This window comes from Petaurus breviceps, unplaced genomic scaffold (genome assembly GCF_028583685.1).
Source record: "Petaurus breviceps papuanus isolate PSGF00001 unplaced genomic scaffold, PetGlider_PUasm1.0 37, whole genome shotgun sequence".
In the NCBI taxonomy this organism is placed as follows: Eukaryota; Metazoa; Chordata; class Mammalia; order Diprotodontia; family Petauridae; genus Petaurus; species Petaurus breviceps.
Window position 1 is genome coordinate 26,844,930 of NW_027186296.1, and position 18,055 is coordinate 26,862,984.

Sequence of the window (18,055 nt, forward strand, 5' to 3'; positions counted from 1 at the left end):
ATATATATATATATATATATATATATATATATATATATTATCCTCATGTCCCTGATACTGAATTAGCTGTACGGGAAAAGAAGAAAAATCAAGGTTAAAAGGTAACTGGAAATTATATTCGATATGTGAAAAGCCAAGTAGTCATCCTCTTGTAGAATTCACTTTAATTCTTATAGAGTTACCTTCATAAAGTAATAGACCAGGGGCAGCTAGGTGGTGCAGTGGGTAGAGCATTGGTCCTGGAATCAGGAGGACCTGAGTTCAAATTCAGCCTCAGACACTTACTAGTTGTGTGATGCTGGGTAAGTCACTTAATTCTGATTGCCTCCAAAAATAAAATAAAATATAGACCAAATTTTTTTTTAAATTATGTGGCAGTAGCTCACACTGTATCATTTGAAAATGTATTGAAAGTGGCCAGACCAATCCAGAAGATAAATAATGAAGCATGGCTCCTGCTTCCTTAGCTAAGAGGGAATGTAGGAAAGAGAGAATGAAATGTACATTTTTAGACATTGATTTGCTTTCTTTGATTGTATTTATTATAAGGGCAGATTTCTATTAATGATAAATATGAATGAATGGGTAGTAATAGATTCCAAAAAAGAAAAAATATCAATAAGACAGTTTTTTTAATTCACAAGAAAATAAAAAAGTTCAGAAAGAGACACAAACAAGGACAGTTTAGTTTCTACCTTGTCATATTTCATATAAACATCCTATTTTTTTCTTTTTGCTTTTTGGAGGGGCAGTTGGGGTTAAGTGACTTGCCCAAGGTCACACAGCTAGTAAGTGTTAAAGTGTCTGAGTCCATATTTGAACTCAGGTCCTCCTGACTCCAGGGCCTGGAGGTGCTCTCATATAAACATCTTAAAAAGCAAGCATCGCATTAACAGAAAACAGTGGTTTCATATACAACCTTTTCTTCATACATTGAAATGTTTGGTCCAATGATTAAGTTCTTTTAATTAAAAAAACAAACATTTTTTAAAGCAATGAAAATGGGTTCAGCCAAGAGAAGTTGATCATAAGAAAACCTGCATTCAGGTGCCATCACTGGCACTTACTGTCTGTACCCTTTAGTAAGTTACTTAACCTTTCAGTGTCCTAGGCAACTCTCTAGCACTAGGCTGAAGAGCAGGTGTCAGTTTGCTTTCAGTAGAGGCAGTTTCTTCACGGGGAGTTAGTTCCCCATAAGGAATAAATCACAGGTCCCTTCTCTTCCCCTCCCCCCCTTTAGGTTAGGGGTAAAAAAGGGAGGATTTTTTTTTTTTACCACTCCACCAGTCCCTTTACCCCTCAACAACAAACCAATGGTGTTTACAGGTAGAGGACAAAACTCAAAATTAAATGATTTGATTTTTCCCTGACATTTTCTTTTAACTTTTCCATTTCACTAATATGAACAATTGTAGCCATTTTCCCCTATGAGGTTGTCCTGATTTGCAACTAAATAAAAAGGATTTTGAGATCACTGATATACTTGGGCAACATGTTATTAGGTCAGAGTTTCACTTTGCATCAGATCTCATAATCTGTTAATATACTTAGAGAAACACATAGGTGATTGTTTTTGACAGTGTAGGATCGTGAGTGGAAACAATTCAGAGTACAAAGTGCATGTCAGTTCAGTGCTCCTGTGCTGACGGCACGTCTGTCTGAAATCAAGTTTAAAAAATTGGCCCTGTCTCCAGCTGACTTGTTTTGTCAGACTGAGTCACTGGATTAACCCTTGGCATGTCAGAAAGGAAAGAAAAAGAGGGAGGGGAAAAAAAAACAGGAGCGGGTGGGGGAGGGGAGTTGGAATTAAACAACTGCATTGGCTGGAAGAACACTTGGTCTATATAGATGATCTATTTTCCCGTAATATGATTCCCTGAAGGAAGGAGAAATTGTAGTGCAGCTGTTGTTAGGATTAAATTAGCATTTTTCTCTCAAAAAAAAAAAAACCCACACATAAGAAAGAACCAAAAAGACTTTTGCTTTAGAATTGTACAACCTAATTTGTAATTGTGATAAAGCAAATAACTGACTGCCTGAGCCAGTTTTAACTTCTGTTGAGTAAAGACAGACTTCAAAAGGTCAGATGACAGTCTGAAGTGGCAAGTGGAAAAATCATGTGCCCCAGAGCATAGTATGTTATGAGAATGGGATACCCCTGTGTCTCCTGAAGATGTCCCCTTTACTGAGAATTTATTTATTATTGTTGAGATCCTAATTTTTACATAGTCATCATCTTTTTTAAAATTCACATTTAACTTAAGTCAATGATGAATGCAATTGGTTATCTTCTTTCCTGAGCAAGAATTTCAGAATATATCTACTTATTTTGTCCTGTTAGAGTAATATATTTGTCCTTCATTCAACTTTTCCAACAATGTGCCTTTCCTAGCAAATTTCATTTAGATAGGTAATAGAAAAACAATGTGTAGTTATCCTTTATAGCTGCAATTTGTAAATTGGCATAGAACAGAAAAAGAAGAGTTTTGAATGCTAACTACATTTAGGAAGTACTACTAAGTAGATAATCAATTCCCAGTCTTCCCCCCAAAAAGTTTTATTGTCCTGTATCAGCATGTAATTGTTTTACAGCAAACAATTGTGCTTTAATAGACAAGCACTCCTGACTATGTAATTGGAAAATCACCTTTGAAAATAGATATGCCATTGCTGTCCTTAAAAAATGTTCAGTGCTCTGAGTTTCAGGCAAGAGAAATGACTTGAGCCATTTCAATTTTTAACACATACCTCCTCCTCCCTCCCTCCCCTCATCTCTCTCCATATGTATGTATGTATGTGTGTGTGCATACATATACACACACACACAAAGGTGTATGTTTGTAGTAGTCCTTATGTGCTATAATTATTTCTGAGAAAAGAGAAAGCCATTAAAACTACCTGTATTTTGTGCCTTCTTCCCTCCCCTACATTTATACGCCTCTATCCCAGCCCAGTTTTCTCCAGAAAGAAAAAAAATATATTTTAAAGTTTGGAATGATTCATTATAAGAAACTTTCATTTTTAAAAAATAGCTTACTAATGGCAAAGGAAACATTCTGTCAATGCTGAAAGAATATGTTTATAAAAAAACTAAATTTTTGTTTGGCTGTTTAGGCATGGTATTGTTGATTGCAAATCAAAGCTTCTTACACAACCCCTTCAAGGATTGAAATGGGTCTTTGTGATCTCTCAGGAGGGAGGAAGTTGCAAACCACTCTGCCAACTGGCATTTTAATAGTCTGATGTACAGTGATGTTCTTTTGCAGCTGCTACTTTGGCTTTTATATGGGGGGGGGGGGGGGGGAGTTGTCGTTCAGATAACATCGGCTTTTAAAACTCTGCATGGCTAGTTGGCCTTACTTGTCTGATTAGATTTTAATGCAACAATTTGATCAGCATTTCTGATCAAAGTATTTGCTGTTCCTTACAGAGTGTTTTGTTTAGGGAGTTTGCTAAAGTATGTTGTGCTTTTAGAGAGTTTGAAGATCAACAAAGATGCTTTGAAGAAGGTATCGCCATGTTTTGTAGTTTGTCAGATAACAGCTTTCTTGTGTCTGGTTTTCTTCCCGTTAGTAAGAGGAACACTTCTTTGTTTTAGTCATATGTAATCTTTATAAAGTGTATTGGAACAACAGCAATAATAATAGCTAACTTTTACATAATGCATAAGGTTTGCAAAGCACTTTGCAAATATTATCTCATTTGATCCTTACAACACTGGGAGGTAGGTGCTATCTCCATTTTACAAATGAGGAAAGGGGGGAGGAAATTGGCATTGATATAGTACCCACTATGTGCCAGGCATTGTGCTTGGTGCTTTTTGGATATGAACTCATTCCATTCTCACAACAGTAGTGGGAGGTAGGTCCTATTATTATTCGCCTTTTATAGTTGAGGAAACTGAGGCAAGTGGCAATTAAGTAATTTGCCCAATCAGAGTTACATAGTTGTTAGGTGTTTTAAGAATGATTTTGAACTCAGGTCTTCTAGCTGCCTAGGTGTGGCAGTTAACAAAAAGACAGGAAACAGCAAGCTCACAAAATCCATATTGGACTATTTAAGGACAAATTAGATACTTCCAAAAATAGGTAATTATATGTGTTACAGACATAGATATATTTCTAAAACATGTATTTGACAGCAGTTAATTATGAAAAGTCTTTCATTTGTTACAAGATTTATATCCATGCTAATTTTTTTCTTTCCCTCTTCCTTTCCAGCAATTAGCTTTAGCTTCCTTTGGAGAGAGAGAGAGACAGACAGACAGACACACACACACACACACACACACACATATACATAAACACATAAATATTCCTAGCGAAAGACAACAAGCTATAGAAAAGATAAGTCTTTTTTAAACTCCATATTGTGTACAAATAAATCTGTACCTGCTTTATATTTAGTATCAAATGTATGGATTCTTATACTGTATATAAGGAAAAATAAAACCTTACTCGTTATTTTTGACTAATAATGTTATTAGATGTTATAATATGGTTCAAAATCTATAATTCCCTCTCACTGTGCCTGCAACAAATTCTGACACTTTTGTAATCTTATAAGCATTTTATTTATTTATTTATTACATTTTCATCTCAAGCACTGGAATAATGTATTAATAAGGCTACATTTATTCATATTGGGACTGAGTTTTCGTGAACAATTCTTATTAAATTGATCCATTATGATTTTTACAGCCCAAAACCAGTTCGTGGCATGTTAAGGATACTTAAGCAGGACAGGATAGAACTTCATCCAGGAAGTGATTATGTAGAAGGCTTAACTGTCTAGGTTCTTCTTGTTATACATGATTCAGTGTTTCCAATTCTTGATTGCTTGATCATGTGTTTATCAAAGTTGGAAGCAACTTTAGACCATGCCAGATGGTGGTGTCGCTGGAGGTGCATCAAGCTACGTTTCCACTGCCACAAGTGCTCTAATTTAATTAAAACAAAAAGCAGATTAACTAGCCGAGGAGCTATCCATTTGTTTTCCTTTGTTGTCTGTTTGTTTGGACAAAGTTAATAATTCCTTAGGGTATTAATTGCTATACTCCTCTATTTTCTTGTAGTTGGCTTAAGTAAGTAACTGGTATTTTTCTTAGGCATAAAGGTTTGACTTTTTGGCATCCTCTACCAAAGCAGGGATTTGATAGAATTTGAAAAGCATTACAGTATGACCCTCCCCCTGTGCTATGTGAGTTGGTTCAGTCCTACTTTGCATAAGTTCCTTTTGAGTAGATCCATGTGTGGATGCATAGTACTGAAGACTTACTCTGTTTGACCGGGTGGATGTATGTCTTGGAGAGAAGCAGGGTATTTTAACTGCAGACAGTAACGTTTTTAGAATCACCATGTATTGTGCATATCCTGTGCCTGGAATGGGCAGCAATTCTTTGATGTATTACTACAATGGGAAAACGGTGAGCGTCTTTTTCTTTGTCCATAGAGTTTCCAACGGGCTGACTTAGTTGAAAATACAGTAGATTAAGTCACTTACCAAAATCTGTGGGCTTAATTTTGTGTTTTCTTTTAAAATCGCTTTATGCAAGAGTATACTTAGATTGCTTTTAGTATTTATATTTCGATAGCTTTGTTCCGAAGGATGCCTTGCTCAGAGTAGCTTAATAACTATTTGTGGATTTGGTTTAATTTTTAAAATCACATACACCATAAACTTGAATTAATGTGTTATATAACATTTTAAGAGTGCCTTTTTTTTTATCCTGTTCTCTTTGCTAGCTGTTAAGTTTGAAAGTACATTTATCTTGTTCTCCATTTTAAAATATTGTATGTTTAGGATTGTTGGTTGCTTTTTGCAGTGGAAAGAAAAAGATGAAAGTCATTTTGGATATTTATAAAAATAACAAGTATGAATCTCTGGGAATGATTAGGGAAGCAGTCAGCCGGTGAGGGTCGTATTTCCTGTTTGGAGTTTGAGGTTCAGAGCCTGACTTTACTGTGATACCATCTGCTTCCAATCAAATCAGCATTTTGACCCTGCACAGATTCATAAAGTAAATCACAATTTGGGGAAAGGGGGGGGGTCATATTTCTTAAAGACACACCTCTAGATTGAATTATATAAATCCATTTTTTTCTTTTTTGGTATTGCTAAGCAAGAATTTTTTCATCAATGCTCTTATTATTGCATTTGCAGTGACACCAAAACCATGGAAAGTTTTTTGATTATTAAAAAAGCATAGTGAGATTTTAGTAGTTCAGGAAGAGGAAGAGGGAAATGACAAAAATATTGAAAAAATTATTATAGAATGAGGAATAAAAGCAGTCTTGGACAGGATGTTAGATCTTTAATATTTTTCTCATTACTTGTCATTAAAATGTATCTTGTTGAAGTGAGTATTTTGCATTCTAATGTATCTTGAAATTGTCAGGAAATTGTAAATTATAATATTCTGAATAGCTGTTCAGGTTGTGTAGGGAGTGGGTCTTTAAAACATAAGTCAGTTATGATGAGATGGGTTTGCCACTTTTCTTTCCCCTAAAAATTCCTCAAGTAACTCATAGCTGGGAGGAGGGGAAGTGAAAAGCACTAGTCAGAGTACTGATCTCTTTCATTGGCATCTGTATTAAGGCCTCCTTGAATTCTTCCTGTATTTCTTTGCAAACTTTTCTCTGAGCTTCATTGATAGATATTAATCAAACTGAATATCCTCAGACTCTGAAAAGTGTGTATATTCAAGCTGCCCAGATAAGCCAAACAAGGGTAGGGAAGGAGGGGTAGGGGGAAGGGTAATATAAGTGAAATGACTTGATCTCTATTTCATTTCCTTGCCAGCTGTCTTTCAAATGTGGAATGATTTCTCTTTTATGTCTGATCCTAAGTGAAAACAGTCTGTTTGAAGATTTTATGTGAATATATAAAAAAATATTAGACTTAAGTAAAATTAACTGTATAATACCCCTAAAGCAATGAGACTATGACTTGCATTGAGTTTTGATTTTATTCTTTCTAGAGCACAGCTCACCCTATTACAACATTTCTCTTTGTTCTACAGCCGGGAAAAAAAAGCTTTGATCTTATTAAGTATTTCCAGGCTTAGAGTAGATGGCATGGCTGGTATCATAGAAGAGTATGGCCTGAAAATTGATAGCATGTGCCTGTTACAGGTCATAGGTGACTTTTATGTTCTTGAAGGATGAATATAAATAGATGATAAATTATGCTAGTCATCTAAATCTTAAGGCCTTATTTTCATTTTTGTTTTTTAAAATAAACCTCTGTTCTGGCATTGTTTGTTACTTGCTAATTTGTACCTCTCCCCTCCCCCCCAAAAAAGATTAAGGAAGGTGAGTCATAGTTAATCACATTATTTCAATGTCACATAAGCATCTCATTGTATATAGAAATAAAGTGAATTTGTCCATTCTAGTTTTAATATTAAAACTATACTTTTATATCAATAATTTTAATCTGTTAAATTCCCTCTCCAGTAGATAGAAATGCATGTAATGAGTCAATCAAATTCATAAGTCAAAATTAAAATGTCTCACTTATTTTACTTCATTTTATACTTACAAGGTCATCATCATACAAGGGTATGTTCTCAACATTTAAGTTTTATTTCTCACTCCCTGTACAAAGCATACATATCTGGGAGAGAAGGAGTGCCCATGTTCTCAAACTGTCTTACTCTTAATATGTAGCTAGAAAATAGGCTAGATCCATACACAAATTTCTTTTTAGGTTTTTTTTTTTTAATGTGCTGAATAGATCATAGGCAAATAAAGATTGATCCGAAAAAGTCTTCCTTCCCAAGGCTAATTAGGTAAGATTGTGTGTGGTAGATAATAGTAAAAAAAAATAGTAATTTTTCACAGGTAGCAGGGTCACGAATATGTCTGCATAAAAGAAAGACAAAAGTTAAAAAATTAACCTGACTCGTCTTGATGTTTGTAGGGATCAGTGTTCTGCATCATGATGTGGAATTCATTTGTCTAAAATAAAAATGTCTTTTGTATCATTTCTTCATCAAGCCATAAAATAATTTGTCTTTGATAAATACAGAAGCTGAAATATTTGTGTACCTAAAATACTCATTTCCTTAGATTTAAAAAGGTAAACAACATGTTACTGAGAAAGGGTAGTTTGAAAGAAGCCTAGTTTCCAAAGAACTATATGTATGTTCGTTTTTCTCTTGTTTATGTCAAGAAAATACTATTTGGATAAACATCAGCAAAGAAACTGTTGAGAGGGGGAGTCCTGAATTTCTTCCACTGTAAGATTTCAGGTGAAGGCCTTAATTTCCCACATCTTGAACTAAAGAAGTTATCAAGTGTTTGAGGCACAAAGAGAATGTTGAGAGACAGTGCCTTTTGAACTTCATCAGGTGGTTATTTTAGTCTTGTGGGGAAAAATGCAGAAAAGGTTAGCTGTGATCCAATTGTAATAATCTTCCAACGAACAAGAAGACAGATCATGATTCCATCTACTTCTTTTCCTTTTCCCAGGACCTTTACAAAGTGTCAGTGTTTATATGGGTTTCTTAAGTATTTGTTTACTTGGAAGCTTTTGCAAAGGTTTACTTTCTAGAGGTAAGGAAGCAGCATTACTGGCATGGAGAGGCAGCCTGTACTTTTAAAAGCACAGACATGGAAGAGGAAAGATTCTAAAATATATTTTCTTACATTTTAAAAGATTAAAAATATTTTTTTTCTAAAATCATAGAAATGTGTCAAATAACTAGTAGCTCTGCTTGGAATTAAAGTTCCAAGTTTTTTTTTTTTCATTAAAAGTTTATATTCTAAATTTTGGCTTTACACTTTAAAGCTGAGTTCAAAGTTAGTATTCAACTTTATAGGAAAAGTTATTTCATGCTTTTGTTATAAAACTGAGGAACTTGTCTACCTTTAGGTATCAGCTTTTAAATCAAATATCATACAAAGAAATATCGTACAAAGAATTATCCATTTTCTTATGTAGTCTTCCGCAATGTTGGGTTTGTTTCCAGGGAGAGCGTAAGATGTCATTGCTGTTGGGAGAAGTGGTAGGCCATGTTGGATGGAAGGAGATTCCCAATCTAGGCAAGGCTCAGTTTTGTAACTAAGTAAACAAAATTTGCTAGAAAAGGTTTAAACTTTATTGTGCCTCACTTCTGTCTTTGACAAGGTGCTGTTAATAATGCTTCATAATTATGGGGAAAAAAAAGATGGGGAAAGGTCTCTAAGTGTTTGGTATAAAATGTGTTTTTTGTATATGACACCAATACTTCCATTTCACAAGGTAGAAACTGAAGTGTGATAAATTCAAAGAATATTCTTTTAATCCCTTTAAAGATGAAGCATTTGAAGAGAAAAACAACTTGGAATTTCTTGTTCACATACAGTTAAATGCTCATGTAGATGACTCATTAGTAAGTCTGTTCACATATAGAAGTTCATAATCATTTTGAAAGCTGGTCCAGGTGAGGAAAAATTTGACACATACTGACATATAATTTGTTTTTTATAAGAACTATGTAGAGCAAGTACCTTAAAAACTAATCCTAAAATTATCCAAGATTTTTCTTTTGTACAATTTCCTTTATCATTTTTTAAACCAATATTACTATTTGGAGAGATGATTTTATAAGCCTCTTTCTACTTTTCTGTAGAATTGTGCTTCAGATTTTACTGCTATTTGACTGGTTAATTCTGAGAGAAGTAAATTAATGAGTTAGATTTGTCCTTAACCACATACTATCCCCAGTAGGGTCAAAGCTAACATTTTAAAAGTTAGGACAGACTTGGCCTGACCTTTTGTTTCTTGGTCATCCAAGAAATCTCTAAGGAAAGGCTGCTGAAGACATTGAAGGACAAAAATTTTGCATTAGTTGGATAATTTTTTGTCTGGTCCCAATCTCTTCCTCCTCTCGCTTTATCCATTCCCTTTCCCAAAATTATAACTGACTTTAGTGAATAAACCTCAGAGAGTTTTCTTTTCTGGGTTCAACTGCCAGTATGTTGAACTACATACAGTCTCTGCTAGAAGGGTATGTTGTCAACAGTGTACTTTATTAATGTTTCAGAGTAAAGGTTGTGTTCGTTTCCATGGGCCCATGAAAACAATGAAGGAGGGGATCAGGTGCTATATTGGTGGATCTATATTTCTTAAAAATGTAGGTGGCTACGGAGTGACATTCAGTGATTTGTGCAGTATATTACCTTAGTAAACATGTGTTTGAAAGCTAGTTCCCTAGAAATTCCGTAGCTTATAAATCTCAGACTGGAAACTGAGAATACTACTGAAATAAAAGAAATTAGATTCCATAGCAGTGAGCTATGGCCATTAACACAAAATTAAAGTTAATAGTAAAAATCTGCTTGCCTTAGACTAAAAGGACATGTTTTTTCCCCACCATAAAAAATAATTACAGTATTCACTTAGATAAGGTTTGAGATATGGGCATGGCAAGAAAAAAATTACAGATTTTATTTATCTTCCTATTAAAACCAGGTTGTTCCTAGTAAAACCAAGTTGTATACTTACTATTAGAATGAAATTTAATCTGATATTGTGCTAAATATAGCATATTTAAAATTCTTGGGGAAGAATGTTGGTTCTTTTATATAGGAAATTATTATGGAGAGAAAAAGTTCAAAATACAGACATTAATATTGTTACACAGACATTCCATGAAGTTTTTTTCATGTGAATATAGTATAAAAAGTGTTTATCACATTAAACTTGTAATATCCATATGCTAAGAAGGTCCCCATCATGGTCCCTTATGTTTTTCAGGTTGATTATGTTATATTTTTTAAGTGCCTAAATAAATCTTTCCCCCATTGGGTTTAGAAAAAAGAAACTAACATTTATTGGAAAGACTTTAGTGGTAGCTTGTGACCTTTTATAATAAATTTTTAATTGTTATTGTTTTTATGACCACTTAGATTTTAAATTATTTTAGACTTTTGTTTCTTCCATTATGTTAAGAATTGTACAGTTCTCACTAGGGTTAAGTTTCTTTTTTTTACATGTTAAAAATATCTTGTTTGTGCTAGGGGGCAAGAATAGGACATAAGAATGGGGACAGAAAAAGGATGGACTCACCAGTTTTTTGAAATTGAGAATTTTGCCAGCTTTCTTAAAATTTTAAATTTCAATATAATATTTATAGAATCAATATTAATTTTAAAATTGCATACCACCCTTTCCCCAAAATTTTTGTATACTTGATAATACCTTGCTATATGAATTTATTTATGCCTTCTACTGTTTATCTTTTATATATGTATAATCTATATGACATATAGATTATACCACTAAATTAGAATTTTTCATAGTTGATTGCATGTTACATTCCTACATAGAAATGATAAAAGTTTTCAATCTTCAGTCAGCAGTAGAAAGGTGCTTATTTTATGTGTGTATATACATATATAGTCATTTCTAATATAATTTCCGTAGACTAATCAATTACTTTTTTAAAAATACTGATTTGATCAAGTAGTTGATTATAATTTTTGCTCATCGGCAGTAATTTTCAGGTACTGCTTAAAAATGAACTGTGGGAAAAAAGCATCTAGTTTGTTTTTGTTTTTTTAAGTTTTTGAGGATTGGCACATAATTGCACATTAAGACTTATGTTTTGGATTCATGATCCCAGGGCTTAATTCTAATTTATTATGTAGGATTTAATTTTGTTTTTAGTGGCTTAAATTTTGTTGTTTGGGGGTTTTTGTTTTGGTTTGGGTTTTTTTGGTTGTTGTTAGATCTCCTATACTAGTTAAATGTGTTTTATGATTCAGCAAAAAATATAAAACTGTATTATCATGATTATGCTCAGGTTTCCTGAGCACAATCAATGAAGTTTACTTTTAAAATATTATTGGCACTAAATAGATTAATAATGTTTTTTAAATTACATTGATGTGTCAATCATAAAATTCCAAAGTTCCCCTAGAGTTTCTAGTTGTTGGAAGTCAAGGTTGGTTTTTAGATAATTGGGAATGGTCACCTTATAGTAATGAATTTGCATATATTACAGTATATAATGACCTTGGAAGTTGATAAGGCCTGCTATTCCTGGCCATCCTGTTTTTGAAGATCTGGTTCAGTTCCAAATCTGAGGCTCTCTGCATAGGAAAATATTTTTAAAGCCTCAGAAACTAGTTGTGTAATAAAACCAATATGTTCAGAAAAAAAGATAAATTATCTATGGATAGCCAGTTGGAAGCCATCCTCTCTTTAGGCAGGTGAAGCTATCCAGAAAGTGTTGTTGTCTAGTCTTATGTTGATTCCTGTTTTCTTAGACCATGAAAGCTTATGGGAATGCCGTTGTTTTTCCTGAAATAAAATATATAGCCTAGAAGTTCTGGAGTACAGGAAGTAGACAGAGACTTCAAATAAACCATATGAGTCTTGAGTCATCTAAAACATCCTTCCCTTCCCCTTCTGGGAATAAGTGAGTTAACCTTTCGGGGTCTCAGTTTCTTCATCTGTAAAATAAGGGGCTGGTCCCTGAGACCCTTTCCAATTCAAAGTCTGTGATCATGTTTGGTTACTAGGGAAAATTCTCTGTTCATTTCCCATTAGTTGGAGAAACCCCTGACAGCCATTAGATTTGGATGTGAGTATTTTTGGAAATTAAGATGTCAATATCTTGCCTTATGTAGTCCTGGCTGCCCATGTAGGTAACTAGCAAAAAAAAAAAAAAATGTTTGTCCTTTTAGACAAGGGCCTCTAGGAGGTCTTTAGATCTTTCTTTCCATAGCAATTATGAAAGGATTATCATACACATAGGCCAAATACTTTGAAACCAGGAGCAGAATATGATGGTATCACCAAAGCAAAGTGGTCCACCTCTCTATTAAATCTGAGGCTGTCCACATAGTCAAGCTGGAAACTTCAGAGAGAAAAAATATTGGTCTTTGCCAAAATGGTTCAAATTGGCTGCATGAACTGACTCATTCCATGGATAATTGTGTAATCGTTGCAGAGAATAACTGTGAATATTCAGCCTGGAATTACAATATCCTTCCTGGAGCAATAACAGCTTGCAGCCTGGGAAAAACCCCAGTTTGGATATTTTTGTGGGTATGTTCTTTTTGGCTAAACCCAAGAGAGGGATTTGTCAGATTTCCAGCCTTGTCCTCTCTCTCAAGCTGGAGTTGACCCTGTGATTCAGTTCATCAGATGATATCTACATCCCCACCAACATTTTTCCCAAAGTCATTCTTACTGTTTAGAAAGAAAGTAAGCCCTATTCTAGCCCATAGTTCAGATCCTTGTTACTTTGAACCAGCCATTTTGAAATGGTGACTGTAGCCTTTTGGAAATAGGCAAGGTAATTATTAGATTTTGAACTCCTCAAGGGCAAGAACTGGCTTGTGCCCTTCTTTGTATCTCAGTGCTTAGCACCAGGCTTGTCGAACAGCAGGCACTTAATAAATGATTGACTTAATAAATTGACTAAGTATCTAACACATGCCAGGGTTGGATGGGTATCTTAAAGAGTATTGAACTTTGAATTACAGTCTCATTGGATTGGGTGTTGAGAGGGATTTCAGACATTGTCTAACTGATGCCCAATTACATGAGTTGTTGGTCTCCCATGCTGGAACATACTTCTTTACCTCCACTTCATGGAAACTAGATTCACTCAAAGCTCAGTATAGGTATCACTTCTACACAAGACTTTTCCTGATTCTCCCCCCCCCCAAAAAAAAAAACTAATTATTAATAACCTGTCCCTTTTGAAATTACTTTGTATATACTCTTTATTTACATATTTGCCTATTTTAGTAATACTCCCCATTGAATTTGAGTTCCATGCAGGCAGGGACTATTTTATTTTTGTCTTTGTTTCCTCAGTGCCTTGCACACAGTAGGTATTTTATAAATGTTTGTTGAGTTAAGAGATTACAAAGTTCACAAAGATACAGAAAGTAGCAGAGCTAGGATTTGAACCAAGATTTTTTAACTCCAAATCTAGTGCCCTTTCATTAGACTGTACTGAAGTCACATACTTGGGAGTCTGGCTTCTCATCCCTGCCACTTACTAACTGTATGATCATTGGTCTTGTCACTTTGAGTAATTAACATTTGATGTCCCTACTTCCTCCTCACCCACTCACTTCTCCACCTTCTGCAGTCTGGCTCTTGTCCCCATCATTCCGCTGAAACTGTTGCCAATTATCCATTAATTATCGAACCCATTAGCTTTTTTCTCAGGTTATATCCTCTAACCTTTATGAAGCATTTATTACAATTGACCGTTTCCTTCTTTTCTTTCCTCCCTTAGCTCCTCTTTCTCCTACTTGTCCTCCTACTTAACTGGCCTGTCCTTTTTTATTTCCTTCCTTTCCCTGATTATTTTTCTGTTAGCCCCTTCAAGGTTCTGTCATTGGTGCTCTTCATTCTCTCTTTTCCAATTTCATGGTTTCAGTGAAGACCTTTATGTAGATGCCCCTAAATCTGTATAACTGCCTTCAGTCTCTTCCCTGATCTCTAGTCCCACACTTCCATATTACTGCTGAGATGTACCACTGACAACTTAAACAAAGAATGTCCAAAAAATATTATCTTCTCCCCCAAAGACCTACTACTCATCACAACTTTCTAGATCGTTTGATGGCACCACCATCCTTCCATTCACCCAAGCTTTATACCTCAGAGCAATCTTTCATCTCTCTGCCTCATCTGCCATAACCTGTCACATTCCAAATCCTGCTGATTTCATCTCCACATTATTTCTCACATCAGTCTTCTCCCTTCCAACCTCAGACAAGTTCCTAATCACCTTCTACCTAGATTATTTTAGCCTCCTAACTGGCTTAACTATCACCAGTCTTTCATCTCACCAATCCACTCTTTGCATGACTACAAAAATATTAATCCTAATGCAGAATGTCACTGTCCTGCTTATAAACCTTAAGTGACTCCCCATTGTGACTGGGATAATATACAGACTTTACACTTTAAATTAAAGTTCTTTACATCAAGCATAAAAACTTTGAAAAGAATGTGTTGAATTATGTATATAAAACAATCAGTATATAATAAAGACCAATGTTTTCATATTCAGTCTTTGTTTTCCATTTTATTTTGTCTCTAGAAATGCTCTCTCCCCCTGTCTCTCTCTGTCACTGTCTCTCTGTCTCCTCTTCTCTTCTTTCTCTCATTTTTAGTCTAAGTTCAGAATTTATAATATTAAAGTTCTCTATGATCTTAGCTACATTTTACCTATGCAGCCTCATTTCATCTTTATACCTTATACTAGATTCTAGCCAGATTAGACCACCTTCTCCCACCTCTGTGTATGTCTGGAAAATCTTTGTGCTTTTCCCAGCCCTTCCCCAAGTCCTAGTTCAAGTTGTCCTCCCTTTTGTGAAGTCTTCCCTGGTCCTCTCTTAGAAAGCATTCTTTTCCCCCAGTTCTTGTCTAGATCTGGTTCCCTTGTATATCTTATTTGTATGTATATCTGTATGTGTATACATATATGTACACATCTTTGATTCTCCACCATTAGATTATAAACTCCTTGAGGGAAGATACAGTGTCAGTCTTTATAGTGCCTTGCTGCTGAGGGATACACAACTCTTTATTCTGTTTATTACACTGTAACGAACTTAGAATCTCTGAGCCCAATTTTTCGCAACTTTGAAATGAGCATGAATAATACAAGTTATACTTACCTCTTATAATAATTTCGAGGATCAATTGAAATAACATACACATTATTAACTCTTTTTTGACTAACTGGATCCATCTAGATAACTTAGTAAAATCTTTTGTATTTCTAAATAATGAAAATTTTCCTTTAAGTTTTAATCAGAATTTGAATTGTAGAATTTAGTCTTGTCTCAGAGGTATATGTACAAACACATGTATACTTTTTTTTCTTTTAGATTCTGTTTGTAGTAACACAAAATCAGACTTGTGATTTAAACTTATGATTAGGTCATTAACCAGGAGGAAGAAAAAAAAAACTGGCATCCATGGGCAGGTGATCAGGTGACATAAGAGGCCTGGTTTTAATTTGTGGGCAGTACTGATTGTAACCGAAAGAGACTTGCTCTTTTTGTGGAATTGGCTGACTGTTTCCCCACATCTGGAGTTAATAAAGTCCCTGAGACCACATCAGTTGTGTTTTGCCGCAAGAACTCTTTGATCTGAAAAATCTAGACGGGCACAGCTGCTGCTTCCTAACACTGCAGCTATGTTTTTGCAAGCTATAGTTAAGATACCAAAACAAGCAAAAAAACTTTACAAAGTTATGTGCCCAAGCTAGTTCTTCTCTGTCACTGTTTGATGAGACCTCTTTGAGAACCGCATATTTCATAACATTTTTTTATCGTGATAAAGTCTCAGACACATGTTTTTAGTACTTGATGGGCTTGTAGTAGCTAAAAATTTTCTGAGTTTAGTTTGTATTTAGAGACTCTGTAGAAAATGTCAGAGGTATAAAAGTTGAAAATGAAAACAGTCTTTTACATGCATGATGTATGTGGAACTAGGGTTGGAATTGGAAAGACCTGAATTCAGATCCTACTTCTGAAACTGACTGTGTGATCCTGGCATGTGACTTAACCTTTCTGGGCCTGATTTCCCTAATCTTTGAAATGAGGAATTTGGATTTGATGGTTTCTAAGGTCCCTTCCAGCTCTAAACCTATGAATTTGTGATCCTTTGATTGATAATGAGTCTCATTTACTTCTGTATATTTAATGTAGGCTTCTATATTAATTTATGCAAATTTCTATATCTCAGCTGAATACTGTTTAGCTTTATTTCCTTGTTCTCTTTGACAGTGATAGATTAACCATTAACTCAATAGCATATGCTGCTTTATTTGACCCAATAGAAAACTTGTAAACTACTAAACCCAATTTTAGCCTTTTTATGTACTATTGTAATATTTTAATACTTGATAAGTGGAGTATGTCATTTATGGAGTCTGATAAATTGAGTGTGAGTAAGGTTCTTATATAGGTCAAAAAAGTGCAAATTTACCTAACTTAATCAAACTTTGTGAGTTTTTTTCCCATACACATGAAACTTAAAACTATAAAAATTAGGTTTCTCCATAATTATGAAAACATGAATCTTTCATTTCATTCCACTGTATACCACAGATGGAGTTTAAGAATTTGGTGTATCATACTTCCAAATGAACAGGTGCATGTTTGCAATGTATAATAAGAGTAGATATTTGAGGTAAAAATGCAGATGTCTTTTTTTAGTCTTCATCAGTACATTCTGGGACAAGTTTGGTTAATATATAATTTTTTCACTCATTTTACACCTTTTAGAATTATAAAATGGGAGGGGGGCTTCAACTATAATAAAGTTTAGAGGAAGAGAGATGTAAAGAATGCTAATTCCCCAAAAATTGAACCACACATGCTAAATGTGCATTAGTAAAGCTTTTCCACTCTGGCACAGTGAGCACTGTGAAAAAGCTTTAGTGTAGGAAAGCATCCTCTGAACCACCAGAAAAGGAAACAGTGAGTGAACCAGTGGCCTTCCCAAATTCCCTTTCCTAGAATGTCTGCATTGCATAGAACTTCTCAGGCAAGAAGCTTAACCTCAGCTTTTTTAGATACCATAGGTGTATACATTTTACTCTTTGGATTCTTAAAACTTGGAAAGTTGCCATGATGAGTAGCCATTAAAAATAATATGACTATATTCAGTCTTTCAGTGTCACCAGAAAAGTGAAAATGTACTTTGAGTTCTTAGCACAGTTTTTTAAGAGTCAATTTCTATATAAGCCTATTAAAGCTTAAAAACTGCACCAAGATTTTTGGGAAACCCACTAAGAGGGTAGTTAAGGCAAAAAGACCTACAAATCATAGAACCTAAAGGCTGAATTTCAAGAGTACCTGAAGCTATACTTTCTAGTTGTTTTAGAAAGAAACTGCATTTAAATGACCAGAGATATTTTCATACTTACTTTATAGTTTTATATGCTAGTCTGGAGGCTGGAGACCTTTTATCATACTGTATATTAAAAGATTTCTGCTTGGTTTATTTTTTAATCATTTTAGGTCTTTGTTAGTGTTGTACTCCCACAACATTTTGACATGTCAGTTTTTCATTAACAATC

The 18,055-nt window shown here is 34.5% G+C and overlaps 1 protein-coding gene across 7 annotated transcripts in view; it reads left to right on the forward strand.

Moving 5' to 3' along the window:
• Positions 1–18,055, forward strand: part of TCF12 (transcription factor 12) — a 430,344-nt gene that overhangs the window by 367,537 nt on the left and 44,752 nt on the right. Inside the window, exon 1 of one of the 7 annotated variants that reach the window (XM_069098135.1) lies at positions 5,217–5,425. The exons of 5 other annotated variants lie outside the window; for them this stretch is intronic. In XM_069098135.1, the coding sequence (XP_068954236.1) occupies positions 5,357–5,425 (69 nt within the window). In that variant the 5' untranslated portion in view covers positions 5,217–5,356. Of the gene's footprint in view, positions 1–5,216; positions 5,426–18,055 lie in introns of those variants that run through there. One more of the 7 variants, XM_069098136.1, reaches the window with a different exon arrangement.